This window comes from Trachurus japonicus, chromosome 12 (genome assembly GCF_045865225.1).
Source record: "Trachurus japonicus isolate A0001 chromosome 12, Traja_1.0".
NCBI classification, from domain to species: domain Eukaryota; kingdom Metazoa; phylum Chordata; class Actinopteri; order Carangiformes; family Carangidae; genus Trachurus; species Trachurus japonicus.
Genome location: NC_140918.1, coordinates 9588182 through 9609591, shown reverse-complemented (window position 1 = coordinate 9609591; position 21410 = coordinate 9588182). Strand labels below are relative to the sequence as shown.

At 40.3% G+C, this 21410-nt stretch overlaps 1 protein-coding gene across 7 annotated transcripts in view; it reads left to right on the top strand.

Moving 5' to 3' along the window:
• The first annotated feature begins 8999 nt into the window (after positions 1-8999).
• The window catches only part of dab2ipb (DAB2 interacting protein b), a 139053-nt gene continuing 126642 nt past the window's right edge, over positions 9000-21410 (top strand). For 4 of the 7 annotated variants that reach the window (XM_085793042.1, XM_085793041.1, XM_085793046.1 and 1 more), the window contains exons 1-3: positions 9000-9072; positions 11522-11640; positions 16131-16236. In XM_085793042.1, coding sequence (XP_085649168.1) covers positions 9039-9072; positions 11522-11640; positions 16131-16236 — 259 coding nt within the window. In that variant the 5' untranslated portion in view covers positions 9000-9038. Of the gene's footprint in view, positions 9073-11521; positions 11641-16130; positions 16237-20468; positions 20779-21410 lie in introns of those variants that run through there. The other 3 variants (XM_085793048.1, XM_085793047.1, XM_085793053.1) reach the window with 3 other exon arrangements.

The following is a 21410-nucleotide window of genomic DNA, read 5'->3' as shown; positions in this document are numbered from 1 at the left end:
AAAACTGGATTAGATAAGAAGAAGGAAGACAAAAGCCGATGTTGTGGTTGCCACGGTGTTGTTCATGAGTTACTGGCACTTCAGACATCGCTCCTGCTCTGACACCTCACCTGTCACCCATCACCAGGCTCATCCGAGCTCCCAGGTGAAATTATCAGCACATCCTTCAGCTGAAGTTGATTCATGTCATCTCTGCTGCTGCAATCTAAACCTGAGGGGCAAACCAACAACAGCAGCAGCAGCAGCAGCAGCAGAAGCAGCAGCAGCAGCAGCAGCAGCAGCAGCAGCACATCTCTAAAAGGTGATTGTGGTACAGATGCACCATTTGCTTCATGTACATGTCAGACAGATGGCTGTTATTTGTAGAGCAGCCTCAGCATGAACAAGAAAAGGCGTAATTTACCTTGGAGTGTGTTGTATTTGCCCACAGCAGAGACATAGCAGGTGGCAAGCAGGATTACATAATGTGTGTGTGTGTGTGTGTGTGTGTGTGTGTGTGAGAGCAAGCGAAAAATGTGAAGGTTCACAGCCAGAAAAGTGCAAATCATAGATAAAAAACAACTTGTTTAATTGTAACCTAGAATTAAACAACATGCGCTCTGAGCCTGGCTTCAGTTATGCATTTCTGCTGCGACTTCTGTTCCTTCCTCATGACAATACATTTTTTCTTGATTTCCTCGACACAGTTTCCATGTGATAGTCTGAATGTGGAAAAACTCTAAATCAAAAGAGTCAAACTGGAAAACAAAAGCATTCCTTGCAATATGCCGAGTTTTCCAACAAGACAGACTCAGACTTTGTATATCACCAAATGAAACATATTGTACTCCTTGGCAAAAACATTTGTTTGTCTATCCCCACCAAAAAAATGTGTATCAAATACTAAAATGATATGTTCTATAAACCTTTTTTTGTTATTCTAAAACACATCAAAACACATACATTTCTCAGTCATGATGGTAGTTGAAACCAGAATGAGCATGAGTTGCATAGCTGCAACTTCTGCTCAGCTTTCCTCTCCCAAGGCACCACTATCAATAACTGAATCAGCAAAAATTCAACAGAATATGCAAGATTGCATGTAAAGACTGCACAGCTATGATCTCACTTTTCAAGATCAGAAAGAGCACCTTCCAAAAGAGAAAATAAATATAATCCTGTATCCTTTAATACTCTGCAACAGGGAGCCCAAAATACAATATAGCCTACTGTATTTCTCTTTTCATCATCATTATTATCTAAAAAACACCCACTGTGTGCAGAGAAGGGGTGCAGCAATTCAGCCAAACAGCATGTCTCAGAACAGACTGGGTACTGTAAAGGTAAATGTGTTAAAGGGGGGTTGAATAGGCTCATAATCATTCAAAAAAGATGAAAATACACCAGGAGGTGTGGCTTTAAGACTGTCCGTATGCTTTCGAAATAACTCAAACTTGCAGAGAGGAGCAGTAATGGGTGTATAGGTGAAGCACAATGGGCCAAATGAAACAAAAAGATCTAAGACGGCAAAGCTGCAGGTGTTCTACTGGGATGACAGGATACAACTAGAACATTTCCTTGTTGTGATTTTGCACCGCTAGGATGTGCGCTCTGTAAACATGGAAAATGAACCCATGACCTTAACATCAGGAGTCACACATTGCACTAATCAGACAGACACATTGTCATCTCTCGCTCTCTCTGTGAACACTGACATTAAGGAGCTGTCAACCTATGTGTGCTAATGATGTGTGTGTGTGTGTGTGTGTGTGTGTGTGTGTGTGTGTGTGTGTGTGTGTGTGTGTGTGTGTGTGTGTGTGTGTGTGTAGCTATGTGTTGGATTTTGACACTTTTTATTTTATTCATTTCTATCTTTCTATCTTTGCACAAACATATAATTTAAACAATTATTATGATTGGGCTGTGCGAAAGAGAGGTATGAAACCCAAGAGGGCTTCTATGACAACCATGACAATAATCGAAGAGCACATTTGTTACAAAGAAAGGCAAAGAATAAGAAACAATTAAATGATAACAAGAATGAGGAGGAAAAAGAAGCAATCAACTGAGTGATTATACAGTGAATATGAGAAGGAAAAGAAAAATACATACATGAATGAATAATGTAAAACAATAAAGATACATGCAGAAATGAAAAAAACAGAATAGGCTAAGACAATAAATAAACAACATAACTATAGATGACATTGACTTTGGACTGGGAAGCTGGGAATGAATCCCACTCATGGGTAATATGTTAAGAGAAAAGAAAGTTTTTATTATTGTGCATGGCCACCCGAGACAGCTGAAGACGGTGTGGCCTTGGGCTCGGCAAACTCACATTTGTTACACAGAAATAACACAGTAATTACACAGGAATATCCTAAAACTAATTTGCATTAGAGGGAACAAACTTAACGGCCTTTGCCCTATAGCCCTATAGCTTCTTCATAGCTGCAGAGGTCAGTGCCTTGGGGCATTATCCCTGTGGCACTAAACACATCCCCTGCAAACTTTCCTTCAGCTGTAATCTGCAGCTTGTACGCGACTCCTTACATGGCCTCAGTAAATGTTACACACCTCACACTGTTAGTAAGCAAGAAATAAATAGAAATTGTGCAACAGTGAGGCACTGAGACCAAAAGCTCAACACAGCATGAACTGAGCTTATATAGGAGCTACACGGGTTCCAGCAATTGAGCCTGATTGCCTGAGGAGAGAAAGTCCACACGACACCTGAGCCAGAATTTCAACAAGGGAGAAAAGGGATTATCATTATATACACAGTGGAGCACTTTTTGGAGATTTGGGAGAAAATGGGTTACCCATTTAAAACTCCTTTCCTTCAGGGACCAACTGTTTTTTTTCTTTTTCCACTACAGAAAATCAGATAGTTTGTGTGTGCTAACATTGGCTATGTAGCAAAAGATTTACTATGTCATTCCTTTTGCTTAATTTCAGTAAAAAAACAAACAAACTCCAACACTTTTTCCTCCAGTCGTTTCCGCACATATACATTTTCAGGGTACGGTGCTCAAAAAGGCTTAAGGGTCATCCTCTGAAACTCATTCAGCCGCTAATGCACACCGATCTTATTCTTTTTATGCATGACTGTGCTCATGAAGACATTGCTAAGTAATGTCACAGTCCTCTAAAGGTCAGCATCAGTTTTAATTACTACTTTAAACCCCCTTTTAAAAAGCAGTCTCAGGTGCACTACAATGATCAGTGTCCTCATTCATTCAAATTTGGCATGTAGTTACGCACGGCTTAAGAGTACTGTTCTGTTCTGTGTATTTTTGGTTCATTAATTTAATCAGAGCAGGAGTATTAAATATAATTTAATTCAACCGGCAGCACTAACAGGAACGTATCACCATCGCTGCTCAGTGAACTGAGATGAAGGCTAAATTTCAACTCGACCTTCCTCTTCGTTCATCCCTCAAAAAATTAGACAGCGGCAACAGAGTCTTGACCTCAGTGATCCGTGATGTGGCAGGAGAACGTCTCCGCTCTGACAGAAGGCCAGACAAGAGATGTTCAACCAACAGCTTCAGAGAGAGTTCAAAGTCTGGGTCAGTTTATGTGAAGCAAAAACATCTTCCATTACTGCCTACACACAACTCCCACTCAGCAGCTAAGAACAGAGATGACTCTAAATCTACTACCAAGTCCAGGCTTGAAAAAGTAAGTGAAGGTGATTGGATTTCACTGCCACAAGGCAACACAATGGAAATGAAAGGTTTCTTTTATTGACCAGCTTGAATTCATTGTTTTGTGTTAGTATTCTGATTACATCCTTCGCTGCCGGCTTTGTTAAAGGGATAGTTCAACATTTTGGCAAATTGGCCCATTGCCATAATTGCTATAGTCATAGCAGTAGGTTCGTTACCTTTAATTGTAGGTGTAAGCTATTTTTAGTACAGCGGAGCGCAGCAGCTGGCTGCTCAGAGCTACGCTATGGAGGCTAACGGAATTTCTTGGTTTCCCTCATTAAACTCATCAAATACAAAATCCCAAAACTCCACAGCGCTTTTGTAGACAAGTTGTGACCTGCACAACCACCACGCTATGAGATAATGACGGAACGATACGAAACGGAGCCGTTTTCGAGGTAAATTCATACAAAACCGCTGATGCGCGTTGCGTTCAGGGACAGTTTTTCAGCAAGCAGTCTCCGTATTTACCCTGTATTTACCTCGGAAACGGCTCCGTTTCGTATCGTTCCGTCATTATCTCATAGCGTGGTGGTTGTGCAGGTCACAACTTGTCTACAAAAGCGCTGTGGAGTTTTGGGATGTTGAATTTGATGAGTTTAATGAGGGAAACCAAGAAATTCCGTTAGCCTCCATAGCGTAGCTCTGAGCAGCCAGCTGCTGCGCTCCGCCGTACTGAAAATAGCTTACACCTACAATTAAAGGTAATGAACCTACTGCTATGACTATAGCGATTATGGCAATGGGCCAATTTGCCAAAATGTTGAACTATCCCTTTAAAATTTAAACCCCGTTCTTTTTTTGTGTGTGGTTTTTTTTGGGGGTGGATACTTTTCCACCAAGTGCCTTTTAACGGGCATTTCCATCAGAGACACAAACACAGGGACACATTGTGTTGCATGCAGACAGTCTTTCTTTCACATTTAGTTCTCACAGTCCAGCTGTTCAGTTGACAAACTAACTGTTGTTTTTGTCAGCACTAAAACTGAAAATGGAAAGCCTGCCCCAGTGTGTGTGCGTGTGTAGGTGTGTATGTGTGTGCGTGTGTGTGTGTGTGTGATGAGTGGTCGAGCTAACGTGTGTGTCAGACTGATTCAAAGCAGCCATGGCAGCAGAAACAGTGGGTGAAACCACCTCACCAGTTTTGTTTCAGGTAGCGAAAACATCAGAATCAGGCCAAATCCCAGGGATATTTTGCGATGATTTCAAACCTTTTCCACCACTCATGTAAATACAAACAGAGATATTGAGCATCAAAATTCCTTGTCAAGAGGTAAAGACTACACAACACTATTGAACTTAATTCTTAATAACAAAATCCCTCTTTACCACGCAGCCCGTTAGAAATTCTGTTGAGGTCTGGCCTCTAGATGTGATCAGGTCAAAGAAAGTGAGACTTTTTTTTGCCAAACTTTGGAATTAGTTTCTCACTATATATCATTTCATTTTCAGTCTTAATAACTTGTATTGATTCTTTTCAACTATCATTTATCATGTGGAGAGTCTCTACATCTCCACAGTACAGGGATGCATCTTTATGCTGTTTAAATTCAAACATATATACATCAGTACATAACTTTCTGTTTCTGTCATTGAACCATATTTACATGCAACATGCATCTGGAAATCCCTCATGTTTCTGCAGCTTGTGGTGTCCTATATACTGTAATGACAGGAGAGCAAGAGGCTGAACACATTCATTCAGTATGTAGAACACTGATCTGTGACTTATTTCATCATTTGACTGAGGGGTGCAACTGTGGAAGAAATTTTAATTAATGACCAGAAGCTAGAAAAGATGCTTGAGCTTCATATTAAAAGCCAGGGGTGTCAAATGCAGCAGCAGCAGCTACAGGGACTTGTTCCTTCAATTTCCAGTTTGCCTCATTGTGCCACTGACTGCTTGACACAACTCCTCTGGCCTCATGCCATTAGTATCTTCCTGCTCCAACATTTAATGCTGCTGTCTGTTTGTGCCTAGCGTTTGACAGCTATGGCTCAGGAGGACCCTTCTGTCTACATGAGTGTGTAAATGAGAGCTTGTTAGTGCCGGTGGAACATCCTCTGGAGCTATAAGTGCTGGTAGATTGAAGTCTTCACTTGCAACCTCTCTGTTTTACCTGTCTCGGCCCTCAAGTTGTGATTGGTGGCAAGCGCGTGGCATTTATTTGCTTGCATGGCATTTCCAGAAAGCGCCGAGAGGAAGTTCAATCAGCGTCTCTGCATGTGGGCTTACCTTGTGGCCTTTGCAGCTTTGCTTTGTATGAGCAGAAAACAAGATGAAGCTTCTCATCACTGGTGCAGTAAATCCATGCAGGGACTCTAAATCTCTCGAAGCTTGCATCAGAGCATGCTGCGGTGTAGCCCGCAGCATATGGACAGGCAGGATTTATAAGTTACCCTGTAAATGAATGCATCTCTTCCTAAGCACTTCTTCAGCTGGTTATGATGAGCGCACACCTTGTCTTGTTGCCATTTACGATTCAGTTTCTATATCTGGGATTTAAATTTTAATCACTTGGGCTACATGAAACAGAGGCAATCAATTAAACTCTGGATATTAAAACCAAAAAGGCAGTTTTATGCTGCATTTCGAGTCATTTCTCCTCATCTGGAAACACAGCATTTGTGAAAATTGACAGACTGAAACAAGAGCAAGTGAGATTTAGGGGTATAGATTTCAGGAAAGCTATGTGAATATAGCTGCAAGAAATTTTAATGTAGAGCAGGTTGTGGACTGTAACATCTTCATCATAAGTTTGGCAACAGGTCAATGTGCAGTCAGTCTGCCACGTCCACCCAAGCTACTGTAATACATTTTTTGCTGTGCTATACAAAAAGCACAGAGGTAACTAATGAAATAAATCATGGCTTCTTTCCTCTTTTGGTGTCAGAAGCAGTTCCAGTTAGCCAGCATGTGGGATAACAGGACCCTGGAACTGACACAACAAACCGTAATGCAGCCAAAATTAATGTAATGTAGTTACACCTGTGTTTGGGAAGTCCTCCGTGATAAGCTCAATATAGACACAGGAGCTAAAGAGAGGAGCCAATCCTGATGCATTTGTCTTCATTTGCAAAGTGAACAGATATTTTTTTTTTTACAAATGAAATATCTCAATTGAATCAGAAGAATTTATTGGTGAGGAGTGTTAGTGAAATTGAAACTTCAATATTTAGAAGCTTGGAGTATCCAAACCTCTAAATCAGAGTCCTTTAAAGTCTACTTTGGGTAAGCTGGGAGGCAAGAATCTATATTCTGTGGGAGTAGTAGGTGCAGAAACTGTTATGTGGTGGCAAGTCAATATTAACCTCCATATTTTCACAGAGCTTGTGTGATACCCATGAACAAAAACCCAAAATATCAAGACCAAAAGCTGTTAAATTTAAGACCTCACTAACATAGATTTGCTTTAGATTATGCTCCAACCGCAGTCAACTCGGTAAATCAGGGAGGCAGCCTACACACCGCCTCACAGCCTCAGTGTTTGTGCTTTACTCTTCGATTACCTCCGCTCAACCATTATTTTTGCCTTGTCACTCTCTGTATTGTTACTGGAACAGGAAAGCAGGTATTTCAGACAAAATGTTTGGAACCATATCCTCCAAACCCTAAGTATTGATCCAATACCATTAGAGCCTTTTTATATTTGTTCTATCAATACCTGACGGAAGGAGTCTGTAGCAACCGGTGAAAGGTGAGGTGTATTGTCGTATTGCAGAGCACAGCTATTGATGCAAGAGGGGGGGTGAAAGAAATGCTAATACTGTGCAGTTATTGATCTGAGTCAGCCACTAATGTTTAAAACACAGGAGGCAGCAGCACTGTATAAGAACATGCTAATACAATGTGGCCATGCTTGTCGTCTGAGTTAGATTAGAGCATCTAGCCGCCATCTGATTGGAGCTCTCCTTATCTCTTACACACAGAGTAAAGCATACTCATCCATGACAACATGCTGTCATGAATACACAGGGCATCATTGCGCGCAAATGTCCACCTAATGAAAACATGATCTATTGTCTCGTTTCCCTGCTGTTCATTTGAGCTTCAATAAAATGTGCTTGATTACATAACTGTCCTCCAATCAACGGTAAAACAATACTAACACAGCAGACTAATGCGTGTGTGTCTGTGTGTGTGTGTGTGTGTGTGTGTGTGTGTGTGTGTGTGTGTGTGTGTGTGTGTGTGTGTGTGTGTGTGTGTCCTTATCATGGGATTTTGTGGCTTCAACGTGTAAACATTTACCAAACCAAACACCCACATCCTAAATATAAGATGCTGTAATATTATTTGCACCATGAATTTGAGATTAACTGTAAACAAAGCAACAAATATGAGATTATTTGCTTCCCTGTGGTGTGTTTCATTCATACACCCTCTGCTCTGGCTTTGTTAGACTCTTCTTGCATGATACTGAAAACGCAGATGTAGGCTACAGAGGTACTCTGACAAATCCACATGGTCTTTTTGGAATATACATATTACCAAAGTCCTGATATTACCCCATCAGTCCTCTTCAGTCAAAAATCCTTTGCAGTGTAGCAAGATACTTTCCCATCTTGCACATACTGTATGCCTTGCGTTGCTTCAGTTCACATAGGAGAAAGAAGGGCTCTGCACACTTTGTTTTAATGCCACTATCAGTGGCCTGGTTGTTGGATGTTGAACATGGCAAATGTTTAATAATAAAAGTGACTATACCTGAAGGAATCTTCATTTATAATGTTGTAACTGAGGACAACTTGCCAATGTCCATGTTTGACGTATGCATATAGCTACAATTGCACATTATATAGGCTACAGTATTTATCTGTTACATAGCCTGTAAATATCATCAAACATTTTTTTCAACTATCTATCTATCTATCTATCTATCTATCTATCTATCTATCTATCTATCTATCTATCTATCTATCTATCTATCTATCTATCTATCTATCTATCTATCTATCTATCTATCTATCTATCTATCTATCTATCTATCTATCTATCTATCTATCTAAACACCTGACCATAAATATTTATTTTGTTGGAAATATTTTTTTATAGCGTATTAGCCTACTCATTGTCTTATTTAAAAAGCCAAATGATTTGTCAGGAGATTTGAGTGCTTGGAGAAAGCTGGAACTGAATCAGCAAATTTCAGTTTGTGGGTAATAGATTTACCATAAAGAAATTGCCCTAGCCTACTTCTTTCAGCCTACCTGTTTAGATAGGGGCGGGGCTAGAGGGGAAGAGGGAAGGAACCGAACCAGTTGAGCACGAGCAGAGAACAGTCAGTGTCAACGGTAACTACGGTAACCGCGGTAACTACGGTAAACGCATCGCCAGGATTCAACATGTTACCCTCCAATGTTTCGGCCTTGTTTCTTGGTGAGAGAGTCTACAAACTACACACACACACACTGCAAATAACGTTACATGTATTATTCATTTTCTGTTAATTGTGCTGTTCCTTATCAGATATAGATAGTAGGAAAACAAGCTGGCTTGCTAGCTTGGAAGTTAGCTAACTTAGTTATCAAGCTAATTCTCGAAATTTGCCAATTGGGCGTAACTGTTTTTACTCATTGGTTGGTTATTACAGTATTTTACTCAAATGTTATTGTTAAGGCTACAATTTTCGATTCGCTTTTTACGCTCACTTCAGGCTGTTTCTGTTGTCATTGTTTGTTTTTGTCACAATTAGCCACAGCTGTGCCTAACTGTAATATGCTTGGATAATGTGTGTGCACTGAGCTCAAAACAGCCGACTGAAGAAAAGACAGAAAGAAAACAAAAGCCATATAATTTGTTTCTTTTCAATATCAAACAAGTCAAACAAAATTAAAATCATCATCATTATGTCAGGTAGCCAAACGGTTGGTTTCACTTGAGCTTCATTATCATGGGTTTAAACTTTATTTATTTATTTATTTTTTTAAAAGGATTGATATTTATTTCAGGCTGCCTGGAAATTATGGTGCTTTTGGGAAATGCATTTTGTGCCTCCTACAGCAGTGCCTGCCTGCAAAAATATTGATTGACAGTGGAATATGTACCCATCATATGCCTGATCAATAAATCAACAAGGCTGTGCAAAAAATCCATTTAATTTCTGTCACATCAGCGCGTTGTCCTTGAGTTTGTCTGTCAATCAGTCAGTGAGAAATATGCACCAGAAGTGTGGTACGTGGTTAAATTTACTCTCTATGCTATTATGTGCTGTACATCTTCATTAAGAGATTTGCAGAACTCGGGAGCATATCTGCCTCACAGATCTCACTCTGTGCTTTATTTAAGGAAATGAAACTAGACCTACCAAGTCAGTATCAGTTTAAAGAGTTCTTTCATTTCAGTCTTCTTGCTTTTCTGACTGTCTTGTCTATCTCAAGTCTCATTATTCTGAAGTGTGTAGAACAGATTCTGAATTACATAATTTAATCAACACCAGGATTAAAAGCTGGTTGCTAAAGAAGCTCTACTAAATGGAAAAGTCTGTGCTTAACCTGCCCCTGTCCACAGCATGACTGTAAGCTGATCAGTCAGGTGCTGTATGCAGTAGCTGCACCTGTGTGTGTGTGCGTGCGCATGTGCATTAACTCAACTGTGCACTTGTGACTCATGTCTCTAATGACATAGTGATGAGGCTACCTGCAATATGACTCTGTCATAAAGAGAAAATGATCAAAGAGACGTGGACTCAACTGACAGGGTTGTGACAGCCCGAAACGTTGTGTGTTACATGCATTTTGCACACTCATGTCCAGTGTACTGTAGCTCTAATGCCACACGATTTAAAACAAAAGCACTGAAAAATACATGACAAAAATTGCCAGCGCATAATTGTATGAATAATATACATCTGTGTGCACTTGTTATTCATTTTGAAACTCTGCATGACTGAAGCCTCTGGAAGTAGCCTGATAGTTTTATATTCTGTCTGCAAAGTTTACATTTCCAAGAATAGGAATGAAAGCCTCATGTTTCAAAGCATGTAATTTCAAGAATGGATAATACACATTTCTATGACAAAAACACTTTGCTGCACCATATATGATTGCTCCTCTGCATGGACTACCTCTTAGCAGCGAGTGCAGCAATGCGCCTGCACCACAGCACTCTCTTCAGCCACGTACTCCACTCATTAGCCCTAGAAGAACCACACTTAAACAAGGCAGCACACAGGCAGGAATAACAGATGATCTAAATCTCCGCAGAAATGTTGTAGCAGGTGTTCAAGTGTTTGACTTTAGCCTAAAAAAATGTGTTTTTTTTTACTGCAAGAGGCAATCAAGGAGACTATCTGAGATGCTAATAAGGGTTTGTTTCACAAAAAACGAGATTTGTGCTCTGGTGAGGACTGATGTAGTTATAGTCTCTGCAACCGCAACCGATGTGTGAGAATTGATGGATTGCATTTCCCGTGTGAAAAAGCGTGTGTATAGCTTTTTCTGAGATTTATGTCACCTCATCATCGGAGATACAGGATACAGCAGAATCCAATATATTCCTGTCTCACTTGTTTTATACGTATCCTTTCTTCACCTGACATCCACAGAATGATTTTAAGTGGAAAGAGAAGTGAAGAGCGTGTGGTATTCATCACCCTCCAGTGCTTTTTCTAATTAACAAAAGGATTTTTGCATTCACTGAGCAAAACAATTGAAAATCAGCTCTTTCTTTCTATAAATGATGGACCCGTTAAACAAAAGTCGTAATTGGTTGCTCTTCTTCTGCAAACGTAATTTATCCTTTTTTTTGATTATCACTATTAAAGCTGCTCTTTTATAAATATATAATTGCTTTGTTATTGTGTGTGTCTTCTTGTTCTCTTCTCTAGATGCTCCATCAAGATACTGGATGACACGTGGTCACTCGTATGAAGAGCGAACTGTGTGGAACCCAAAGCACTGTGTGGTCGCTGACTGTCAGATGCTGCTTCTCAATGAGGACGAGTTGGTGAGAGCAGACAGTACAATCTCTTGTCTGTCACGTCCCTCTGTGTCCCCATTGTCTTTCTCATCTGCCCATGTTTTGTTTTTGCGTTGAAGTGTGTGCGTGTGTCCTTGTCAGTTTCATTTACTTTTGATGTGCCTCTTCTTTTTAGTTCTTTTTTCCTCCCAACATTTCTTGTCACATGCAGTCTATTTTTTACCAGCTTAATTTCATGTAAATCTGCTTATTATCGTTCTGCCTTACATGTCATGTTTTTACCCATGTACTGTACATGTTTTGTTGGTTGGTTCGTTTGTCAGCAGCATTTTAAGATAGGTAGGTACTCAGCTGATTTGGACTAAACATGGTGGAGGGAGAGGGCATGAGCCAGTGAAGACCCCAATTAAACGTTGATGCAAGTGGAGGGGCAGATCCAGGAATCTTTTAAATAATTTCCCTAAAAACACAGAGCATTTTAGACACTTTTTTTCAACTTCTCTGAAAGTAATATCTGGATATTAATTGTAAAAAAAAAAAGAAAATCAGACTTATTTATTGCATTAAAATTTATGAGTTTGTTGCTGATCCTCACAGACATGTGCCATGTGTTTAGCATTAGTAATATATGTGCTCTATTGAGTGCCTTTCTAGTGATAACATGTGACAGATAATGCTCAGGTTGCAGATTTACCCCGGATTAATATAGAATAAAGGTAAAACAATCTTAGTATATCATTTGGATATCTCCTCTGTGTCGCCTGTGCCCTAACCCATTTTTATTTTCCCACACATGCTGAGTTAAGGCTTTTTATTAATCTACTCCTTAATAACAATAAGAATAGTAATAGTAATGATAATAATTATGGAGAAATAGAGATTCACAGTGGGAGAAAAAGCACAAGCTCCTGACTGAATCGTGTGTAGCGTGATAATTCATTCCCCATTTAAATTCAGGTTAAGTCTGGCTCTCTGCCACTGTTGTTTTGATTAGTGTCACACTGGATTATGCTAGTTTCAGTGAGATTAGAGGTCCTGTTATTAGGAACAAATCAGACGTCAGCAGGATAATCTAAATTACCTTGTTCTGTCAGCAATATTCTTTCCTCACTTAACAGCTTTGTGAGCTCATACTTAAAGCCTGCACATACTATCCTCCTACAAAAGGTGCCTTCACATATTTTTCTTTGTGAAGTATCTTCTCAAGACTGTCACTCATTTCTAGGGTCGGAGAGTACCGTTTGATAATATAATATTTTCTGAAACAGATACACTTACTGTGCACTTAATTTGATTCTTGGTGCCAGACGGGCTGGTTTGAATTTCTGAAACGGTTGATCCCAGAAGTTCCTCTTACTTCTGTTTGTACCGCACATGATGTTCAGTTTGAGCTGATGACGCTAACAAAGAACCATCAGCAGCAAATTGAGTAATAGCTGTATTGGACTTCCTCAAGTCCTCCTCTATGAATTTGAAGGTCTTAGCACAGCAACAATAGCAGAATGAGCAGCTGAGTATCACCACATGGTGTACTGTATGAATGACACAGCTATCTGTTTTCATACCAGCATGACTGCTGAAACTGAGGAGAAAAGTGTGCCTTTAGTATTTCTTTTTCAGCACTTACTGATGCTCTGTTGAAAAAGAACAATAATTGCAGTGAAGAATCATTTCAATCGACCCATTTGTGGCCTTCCCACACTGCTGTACTTTTTGTTTCACAGCAACAAAGAACAACAGCTTTTAAATGCATCCATCTAGAGACCCAGGCAGGGAAAGGTCGTCAGTAACACTGTTGGATTTCAGTTATGTCAGCAAACTGTAGGTCAAAACAATGATTCAGTCTTGTAATGGCTCACTCCAGATGAAGGAGGGATGACAGCGGAACAAGCAATCACACGGTCGAGGTCAAACATTTACATGCACTTCTGAGGGACCTTTACAGTATGTCATGTCAGTATTGGGTTTTCAGTTATTTCAGTAAGTCTTTATTAAGTGACGGAAAGATTAGACCCTGTACTTGGTCACAAAGTGATTTCATTCAAAGTTGACATCAAAAATACAGCGTAGCTCCTCAGATACATCAGGCTTATTTACTAGTGACGTTCCTCCATGTTTGTGTGACAATAATCAGATTAGAAAGAGAAAAAACCCATCTGTTCTTGTTTTCATGCAGTGTTTTCGCTAAGCAAACAATACATAATGCAACATGTCTAAGAAGGCACTTGTCTTTTTTAAACACATTTAAATTATTTAGATGTAGCCACAAAGTTAAAACAAGAATGGTTGCTAGTCTTTGGCCTTAAAATATGCATATTTAAATCTTCATACAGTATATTAATATATACTAATGCTTATTATTTGCTCTTTATTTGCTTTAATGTGCAGTGTGTCTTTCCCCATTCTATATGACTTAAAAAAAACCCACTGGAGTGAACAAAAATGTAAGGTTCAAAAGTGAGAGGAAGGAAAAATCAATGTGCACAGTAATACTTTAAAAGTCCAAATACAAGTTTTGATTTATTGTTGGCTGTGAACATTTTTGCTGCAGGGGTTTGGTAAACAGTCACTCTTTTTTATTTCTTTTTTTTTCAGGCTTCTTTTTCATCTTACTCTGTTTTTATGTCTTCATTTTTTGTTGGATTCCTTTCCTCTCTCTCTCCTCAGTGTTTCTCTACAGTCGTACCTGTCTCTGCCTCTCCTCCATGGTTTTCTTGGGCTTTCTTCTACATGATAGAAAACATAGAATTGAGGTGCAGTATCACTGAGAACAGCCCATGCAGATGTCATTTACAGAAGGATATTTACGTAATAAATCACTGCAGCCTTATTTGCCAAAAGCAATTAGACCCTCATCCATTAGTTCAGCCAATTTGACACTCCCCTAATCGTAAAACTGATTATTTTTCCACAAACACAAAGTCTAAAAAGAAGAATACAGGAAGTGAAGTAAAACTAAAACAGAGGGGGATAACAATCCCAATATTGAGCAAGTATGTCACAACTTGAGGGCAGCAATATGAAGGTAATAAAAGTGAGGGAGAGGTGTGATTCCTGAGGGCTCTGTAGAGTTTAGACTTTTCTCATTTTCACCTCCAGCTTGTTGTGAAGCCTTCATTTGTGTCTTGGGCACATGAGGCTCACTGTGTGTAAAACTGACGATGAAGTTCAGCTCTTTTCTCCCATCTACTTTTCTAAAGGTGCACTAAGCTGACTGCCACTAGAGGGGGCTTTATAATATGTTATTATTCAAGTGGCATGATATACTTGTTTACCCTCTCTCATGAAGTTCGAGGAGTTTCTCATCTGTACAGTTTTTGTGTATTATTTAAACCTGACCTTCATCCAGAGACTGTTTCCTGCTGTAAACCTGCTGTGTCTCACTTCATTTCTGGCTTCATTTCCCAGCAGTCGCACCTCACGGCCACCCACTGACTGTGCATCATAACTAATGTTCCCTGTTCACTAGGTGTATACAGTAATTCACTGGAAGTTTCCTGCTTGGATACATCCATCCAGTGATAGGATGCTTCACCGAGCCACACTGGCACTAACCTGTTGCTCCGGCTGACTTAAATGGCTGCAGAGGGGATAAAGTGAAATCATACCTTCATTGCTTATTATGAAAAGATCTTTGTGACATGTTTTAGGTATTTGAATGTAGACAATGCCCCTTTAAAATAATTATCACATTGTGAGTGAGTAGTGCAAATTAATAATTGGAAGAGTGTGTGAATGAAGCCACAGATGCTTGCTGCACTGTTGCAATGTGGCTTTAGTTACAGCTCATCTTGCTTAGTCACTGTGTCTCAGACGACCAGACACTGTCTGCAAAGTGAGTGAGAGCTGCCCTTAAAACCAGGTCCCATGAGGCACGTAAAGAGGTGACTCGCAGAGGGGACCAGAGAGAGAGATAAACAGACGGACACGGAAACAGAGGGACAGAGAAAACAAGACGACAGACAGGGTGCTGCATTGAGTTGAGAGGTGTGAGGATGTTCGATAAGCCATTATCACTCTGCTTGGAGGACATCAGGCCCTGTCCCCTTTTTTCTTTGACTCGCCACTTTCTCACAACAGCCGTTCTTCTTTTGTCGGTTTAATCTTTTGGAGCCAAGCATTTGGTATGCAAGCTATAGGAAGATAGGGGCTGACACAGACTGATGTCCTGCTCATGCCCGTTGTGTTTTACCCAATGACTCCTCATTTATCAGGCCCAATACTGCTATTGTGTGCTATTGCCCCAACACAGCATCAAACATGGTGACCAGAATAGCCACAACAAAACAGATAAGGAACCTCTTTGACCATTGCATGTGTATTTCTCCAGTTTCTCACAGCCACCATTTCTCTTTCTGCTAATGTTCATTCTTCTTCTGTGCGCCTACTTGGTCTCTGTGCCTTTTTATTCAATGTATTCAGGTTTTTTATCTGTCTTGAATTTTTTTCCCTCTGTGTCCTCCTTTCTCTCTCCGTCTCAGTAGATCTGTTCCTTGTTTTTTTTTGTTTTTTTGCAGGAGAGGCGCTCTGCGTCATGCAAGGTCCATCTTCTGCGACGCACCATCAGCGTTCCAGTGGAAACACAGTTTCCAGAATTCCACAGCCAGCTGTCCACCGAGAGCGGTGAGTAGCCCGAGGACACACCTCTGCAGTGATCAGGATGCATCAGCATTTCCATGCACACACTGGAAATACTTTAATCGCTTTCTTGACACAGTTTAATTAAATCAGAATGATCAATAACCCTGAATTATAACATTTAACACTTGTTAAACACAATTATAGACATGTAAAGATTTAATGGAGACTGAGGAGAAGTTGGTGCTTTTTAATAGATCTGATTATTGCATTTTTCCTCCTGTCTGTCTATGCGTTAGACTCCAGAGTATTGGTTTATGTAATACAGTATAGTTTATGGTCAAATGGGCAGTGTAACTCAAGAGAAGCACTTCTCCTTCTCTCTGCCTCTGTGTGACATAACCAGGCAGTGACACATGCCAGTGAGCCTTGCATTGCCACGGTGAGCCGTTTTAAAATTGCTGATGGTCGTTTCTTCCACTTCATATCCACTAGATGGAGAGCTTGCTGCTTCATAGTGCTCCAGTGCATTTACAACATAATGCTGCATCCTAACCACCAGGAGAGACAGTGATCAAGGTTTTTGTCTCTTTGCAATGCAGGTGGCATATTGCACCGTCTGTATTGCTGTTACAAAGCTTGTAATATAATACACTGTCTTTCTGCAAATGTCAGCATACTTACTTATGTCCACGGACAGGATGGTGCAGCTCAGTAGAAGCGATTTGAGTCTGTTTATGTGAGAAAACCCAGATTCAGTCACGGTGAGACACTAGGTGGCACTGAGGTTTGACATTCAAGCTTTTGTATCCTACAGTTACCGTTGCTGGGTTGTCAGCTGGCATGCAACCTAATATGAGCCCACTCTAAATCAGGATGTGCAGTGGTTATTCAGTTAAAGTGCTTTTTCATGATGTCATTACATTAGTTTGTCAACACCTTGTATCTAGTACAGTACATTAAGTTTTTATTAAGTGAGGTTATTTAATGAGCTGTTGTCGCCTCTATGCCTGTGACTGTGGATCCCAGAGCAGAGAGATTGTGTCATTTCTGGCTGAGAAGAGTTGTGTGAGCATTTTAATCAAGGTGGATGTTTCTATGTCACCACCCACCACCCAACCAATGCCTTCTGCAGACTCTGTGTCTGTTTAAATAGTGATGTTCACATCTGTCTAAACAAGCAAGTCTTTGGCTGGATTGATGTGCAGTGACATCTGCAGACCTCTTGACTATTAGAGGAAGCAATTTACTTGCAGTGGCAAACTGAAAATATAACCGTCTCAATCTGGTTGACATCAAGACACTTGTTTATTTCTCAGGGAAGTATTTATATTTTTAATTTAAGGAGTTTCTCATTCGAATGCTCAAATTTTCATTTGTGTTCTGCTCAAATGCTTAAAATGCATCTAGTTTTCGTTCTTTCTTGCACCTTTATTTCTCTCATTCTCTGCGTCCCCCCTCGTGAGGCCATGTTCTTGTTGACACTATGATGAGGGCTACTGCTACACAATAAAATAAGCAGAGATGTCCTTCTGTCTCCGCAGAGTCTCTCTACTATTCTCTGCATAGCAAATAATCATCCCTAGAATTCAGAGACTGTCCTTTGTTCTTTCTTTGGTGCAGCTCAGTGGTATACTGGATCTCCCTCTCTAACACACACACACAAAGAAAATAACAGATAAATAAATACAACCCATTTTGTAATCAGTATTCAATGATACAATTGATGACATGATGATGAGAAAACAGTGTAAGACGCATTATTTCACTGGATTTGTATGATTGCTGTATTGGTTTTGTTTATCTGAGGAGAGACAGAGGCTAAAAGAATAAACACGGTCTGCCAGCTAGTTCGCTAATTACAGAGAACTCTTGTAGCTCTGCCAATGACGTTCTGAAACTTTTCCAAGATTATTATGTAAGGTCATTTCTGATTCACTTATTTAGGTTTCTGTATAGTCAAGATGCACTGTTTTGCAGGTAAGCTAGAATACATTGCAATACATAAATGTACTAGTGGCTATTATTGTATCTCGGTCATTTAAACATAGTTCATATATTTTATAGAGTTGTGCTATTCACACTTTTATCATCTATCTTCTGCAGTGTCTGAGCACATAAGGACATGCAAGTGTAAAAAAGGAGTAAAATATGATATGGATTGATATGAAAAGAATAGCAAAGGATTTACATTTACAATTTTATATGATTTGGTGAATCATTACTTATGATTTCAGACTTAAAATCCCTGTTATATTAAAAGGGGACTGGTAATGCCCAGTGGTAGTGTCAAGGTAAACTGAAATAGGTAGAAAGTATTTGTAAATGAATCAATATTCTGAAATATCAGACATGCGTGCATTCGTTCCAGGGTGAGGTGATGCTAACATGCAAAACACACTGGCTGTGTTCAGTGGCAAAAAAGTGCCACTTTCAATATTACACTCACAGAGGAGTTGTTGGTAATTTTACCTCTGAAATCCACAATGCTTGTTCTAGTCGCCCCTTCACCGTCTAACCTTTAAAGTTTCATTTGCATCTGTGTGTGTGTGTGTGTGTGTGTGTGTGTGTGTGTGTGCGCACACACCTGTATGGTGTTCATATCATGCTCCACATCACAGCACTACAAACACTCACAGGGTCTGTGTTTTACTAAATTATTCATCGTCCTGGGCCCCACCTGCTCTTGTCCTTGCGTGACACAGGCTCTAAATAAGCAGCGTGATGAATAAAAACTACATTGAGATGAATAGGAATCCACAGCAAATCAGAGAGCGCTCTCATCTCGTCTCATCCTCCGACTGAATAGTGAGCGGCTGCCTCCTCTATTCTTTTGAACTCTTCCAGGTTTGGGCACAAACATGCCAGAGACGGAGAGCGCTGTTACGCTCCCACTAGAACAACTAAGCTTAATTTTACTGAGGTGAAAGTTTTTTTCTCGTCTGCATACAGCTTTGTAAAAGTTCTCAACTCTTGGTTCTCTAAAGATGCTGGGGCATATGCTGCCCTATTTTCCCTTTTTTTTAAACTTCTTTTCGTAAATATTTTCACAAGCTGTAACATTTTAGATAGGATTAAATAGATCTGGAAAACTGACCAAAGGCTGCTGAATGATTTTTACATGCCTTGTGGCCTAAATACGGCCTCACATGTATTTTAAGTATCTTAAAATTCCTTCTGATGTTTAATTTAACAAAGCCCTCCTTGCCTCTCTCCTTAGTTTACAATTACAATTAGATACCATTAGCCCAAATGGTGTTTGTTGCGCCTGTCACTTTTATCTAGTTTGCCAGCAAATCGTTAAATAATGGATTGTTTTGTCTTGACAATTTCTTGTCTTCCAGTTTGAATAAAGATGAGCTCAGATTCAGAACATCTAAAATATGAGGAGCTGTAACTTGCTAAGAATGTGAGATAGATGAGAAAATAGTTTCAAGGTGAAGTTTGGCTGTTGGTATGTGATATTATCTGTAGCTGAAATGGCAGGGGAACCCACTTTAATGCAGCTCAGGTGGCACAAGAAGTGACAGACATTTGCTGAATCACTACACGCTCATACTCAAATAATTATTGCTGCCAAACTTCAACACAAACTTCTCGCCATGACAAGCAATTAAAAATACATACAGCACATTTTGACATGCTGCTGTGCTGTATAGTAATTAAGGCTAAAACAAATCGTTTTTTAATTACTTGATCACAATATTTTTGCAACATACTTGATGAATCTTTTTAGTCGCTTTTCAAACCTCAAACTTTTTCTGGTTCCAGCTTCTCAATGTAAGTCTTTTCTTTCTTTCCAGTGTCCTTGCTGGTTGAATATCTTTGGCATGGGTTTTACAAAACAAGCAATTTTCAGCCCTGAATGCCGAAGTGTGCGTATGCTGTTTTTCTGTGTTTTGAATTGCAGAAACCACGGCCAGCCGGCACAGCTTGGTCCGGTTATACCGAGCCCGCCCATTGTTAACATTCAGGTTGCAGCACCATGGAAGTTCCTCAATTCTTCTTCTGGCATGTTAATGTTTTCCAAACTGATGTTACCAAGTCATCGTCATGATGAGAAAAAAATATGCTGAGAGTGAAATTGATCAAAGTGGAAACATTCTGCATTGCCACAACCCCCTCCACCCATCTGTCTCCCTCTCTCTCCACCAACACCACAACGTGGAAACTGCTCCTCTCTCTCTCTCTCTCTCTCTCTCTCTCTCTCTCTCTCTCTCTCTCTCTCTCCTCCCTCCCATTTTGTGCTCCGTTATACTCTCTCACTCTCTCTCTCTCCCCACTCTCCAGAGAGGGGTTCAGTCAGACAGATGTAACACAACAGTGGAAGCCTGAGCTGAGCTGGCAGGCTGCAGGGGCCAGACCAGAGCCAGCAGCTCTGACTGGAGAGAACAGTGAGGAGGACACGGCAGCGTTCGTCGCCAGCGAGGATAAAACAGTAGTTTCCAGTAGCAGTTTCAGTAGTTGCAGTTCAGTTGCCGCGCTGACTTTGCCCCGGGATATGGGTGTGTTGATCTGGGCGCTCATCACCCTGTGAATTTAACATGGACCCTGACACCAGCAGCAGCCATCCAGAGACGCAGCATGGTGAGTGAGATTTGGAGGAGGAAAAGATGAGAAATTTTGACCGATACTGTGGAAAAAGTTGAGGAGCGTGTTTGTGAACAAGGGAGTTAGGTCACACGGCTTTCCTGTTAGGTTGCTATTATGACTAGGCTCTCCATTTGGCTCTTAAGCTGTTGACTATAGGGCCTCTGTGGTTAAATGAATAGGACTTCAGTCTGTTCTGTTGGGTAGGGGGCGAAGGGTGAGGGGGGGCTTAGATGGCAATGTGATGAAATCAACTGCCTGCTAAAGACATTTGCTCTAATGACTGTTTTGTCATTGCTTTAACAGGCTTGTAAAGTTTTTTGGCTTTACTTGTACTTTAAAATAGTGTTTTGAATGAATTCTCTCTGGGATTTGCCTTGGCTTCAGTTTAGTGCTGTTTTGGTGCAGCCTTCATGGAGCAGGAAGCTCTCCTCTTGCTCTTTGAATGGAATAATGAACTGTGAGGGCCGTGGGTGTACCATTTCTCTTCAAAAGCAGCAAGATAATTTGATGGTTGTGTGAATGCGTATATTTGTGCGCTGTGTAGTGGCTGCCGTATGTGGGTGTTTGTGTTAGAGACCCACAGTGACACGAAAGAATGAAAGTGGGAGAAGGGGAGAGACAGAAAG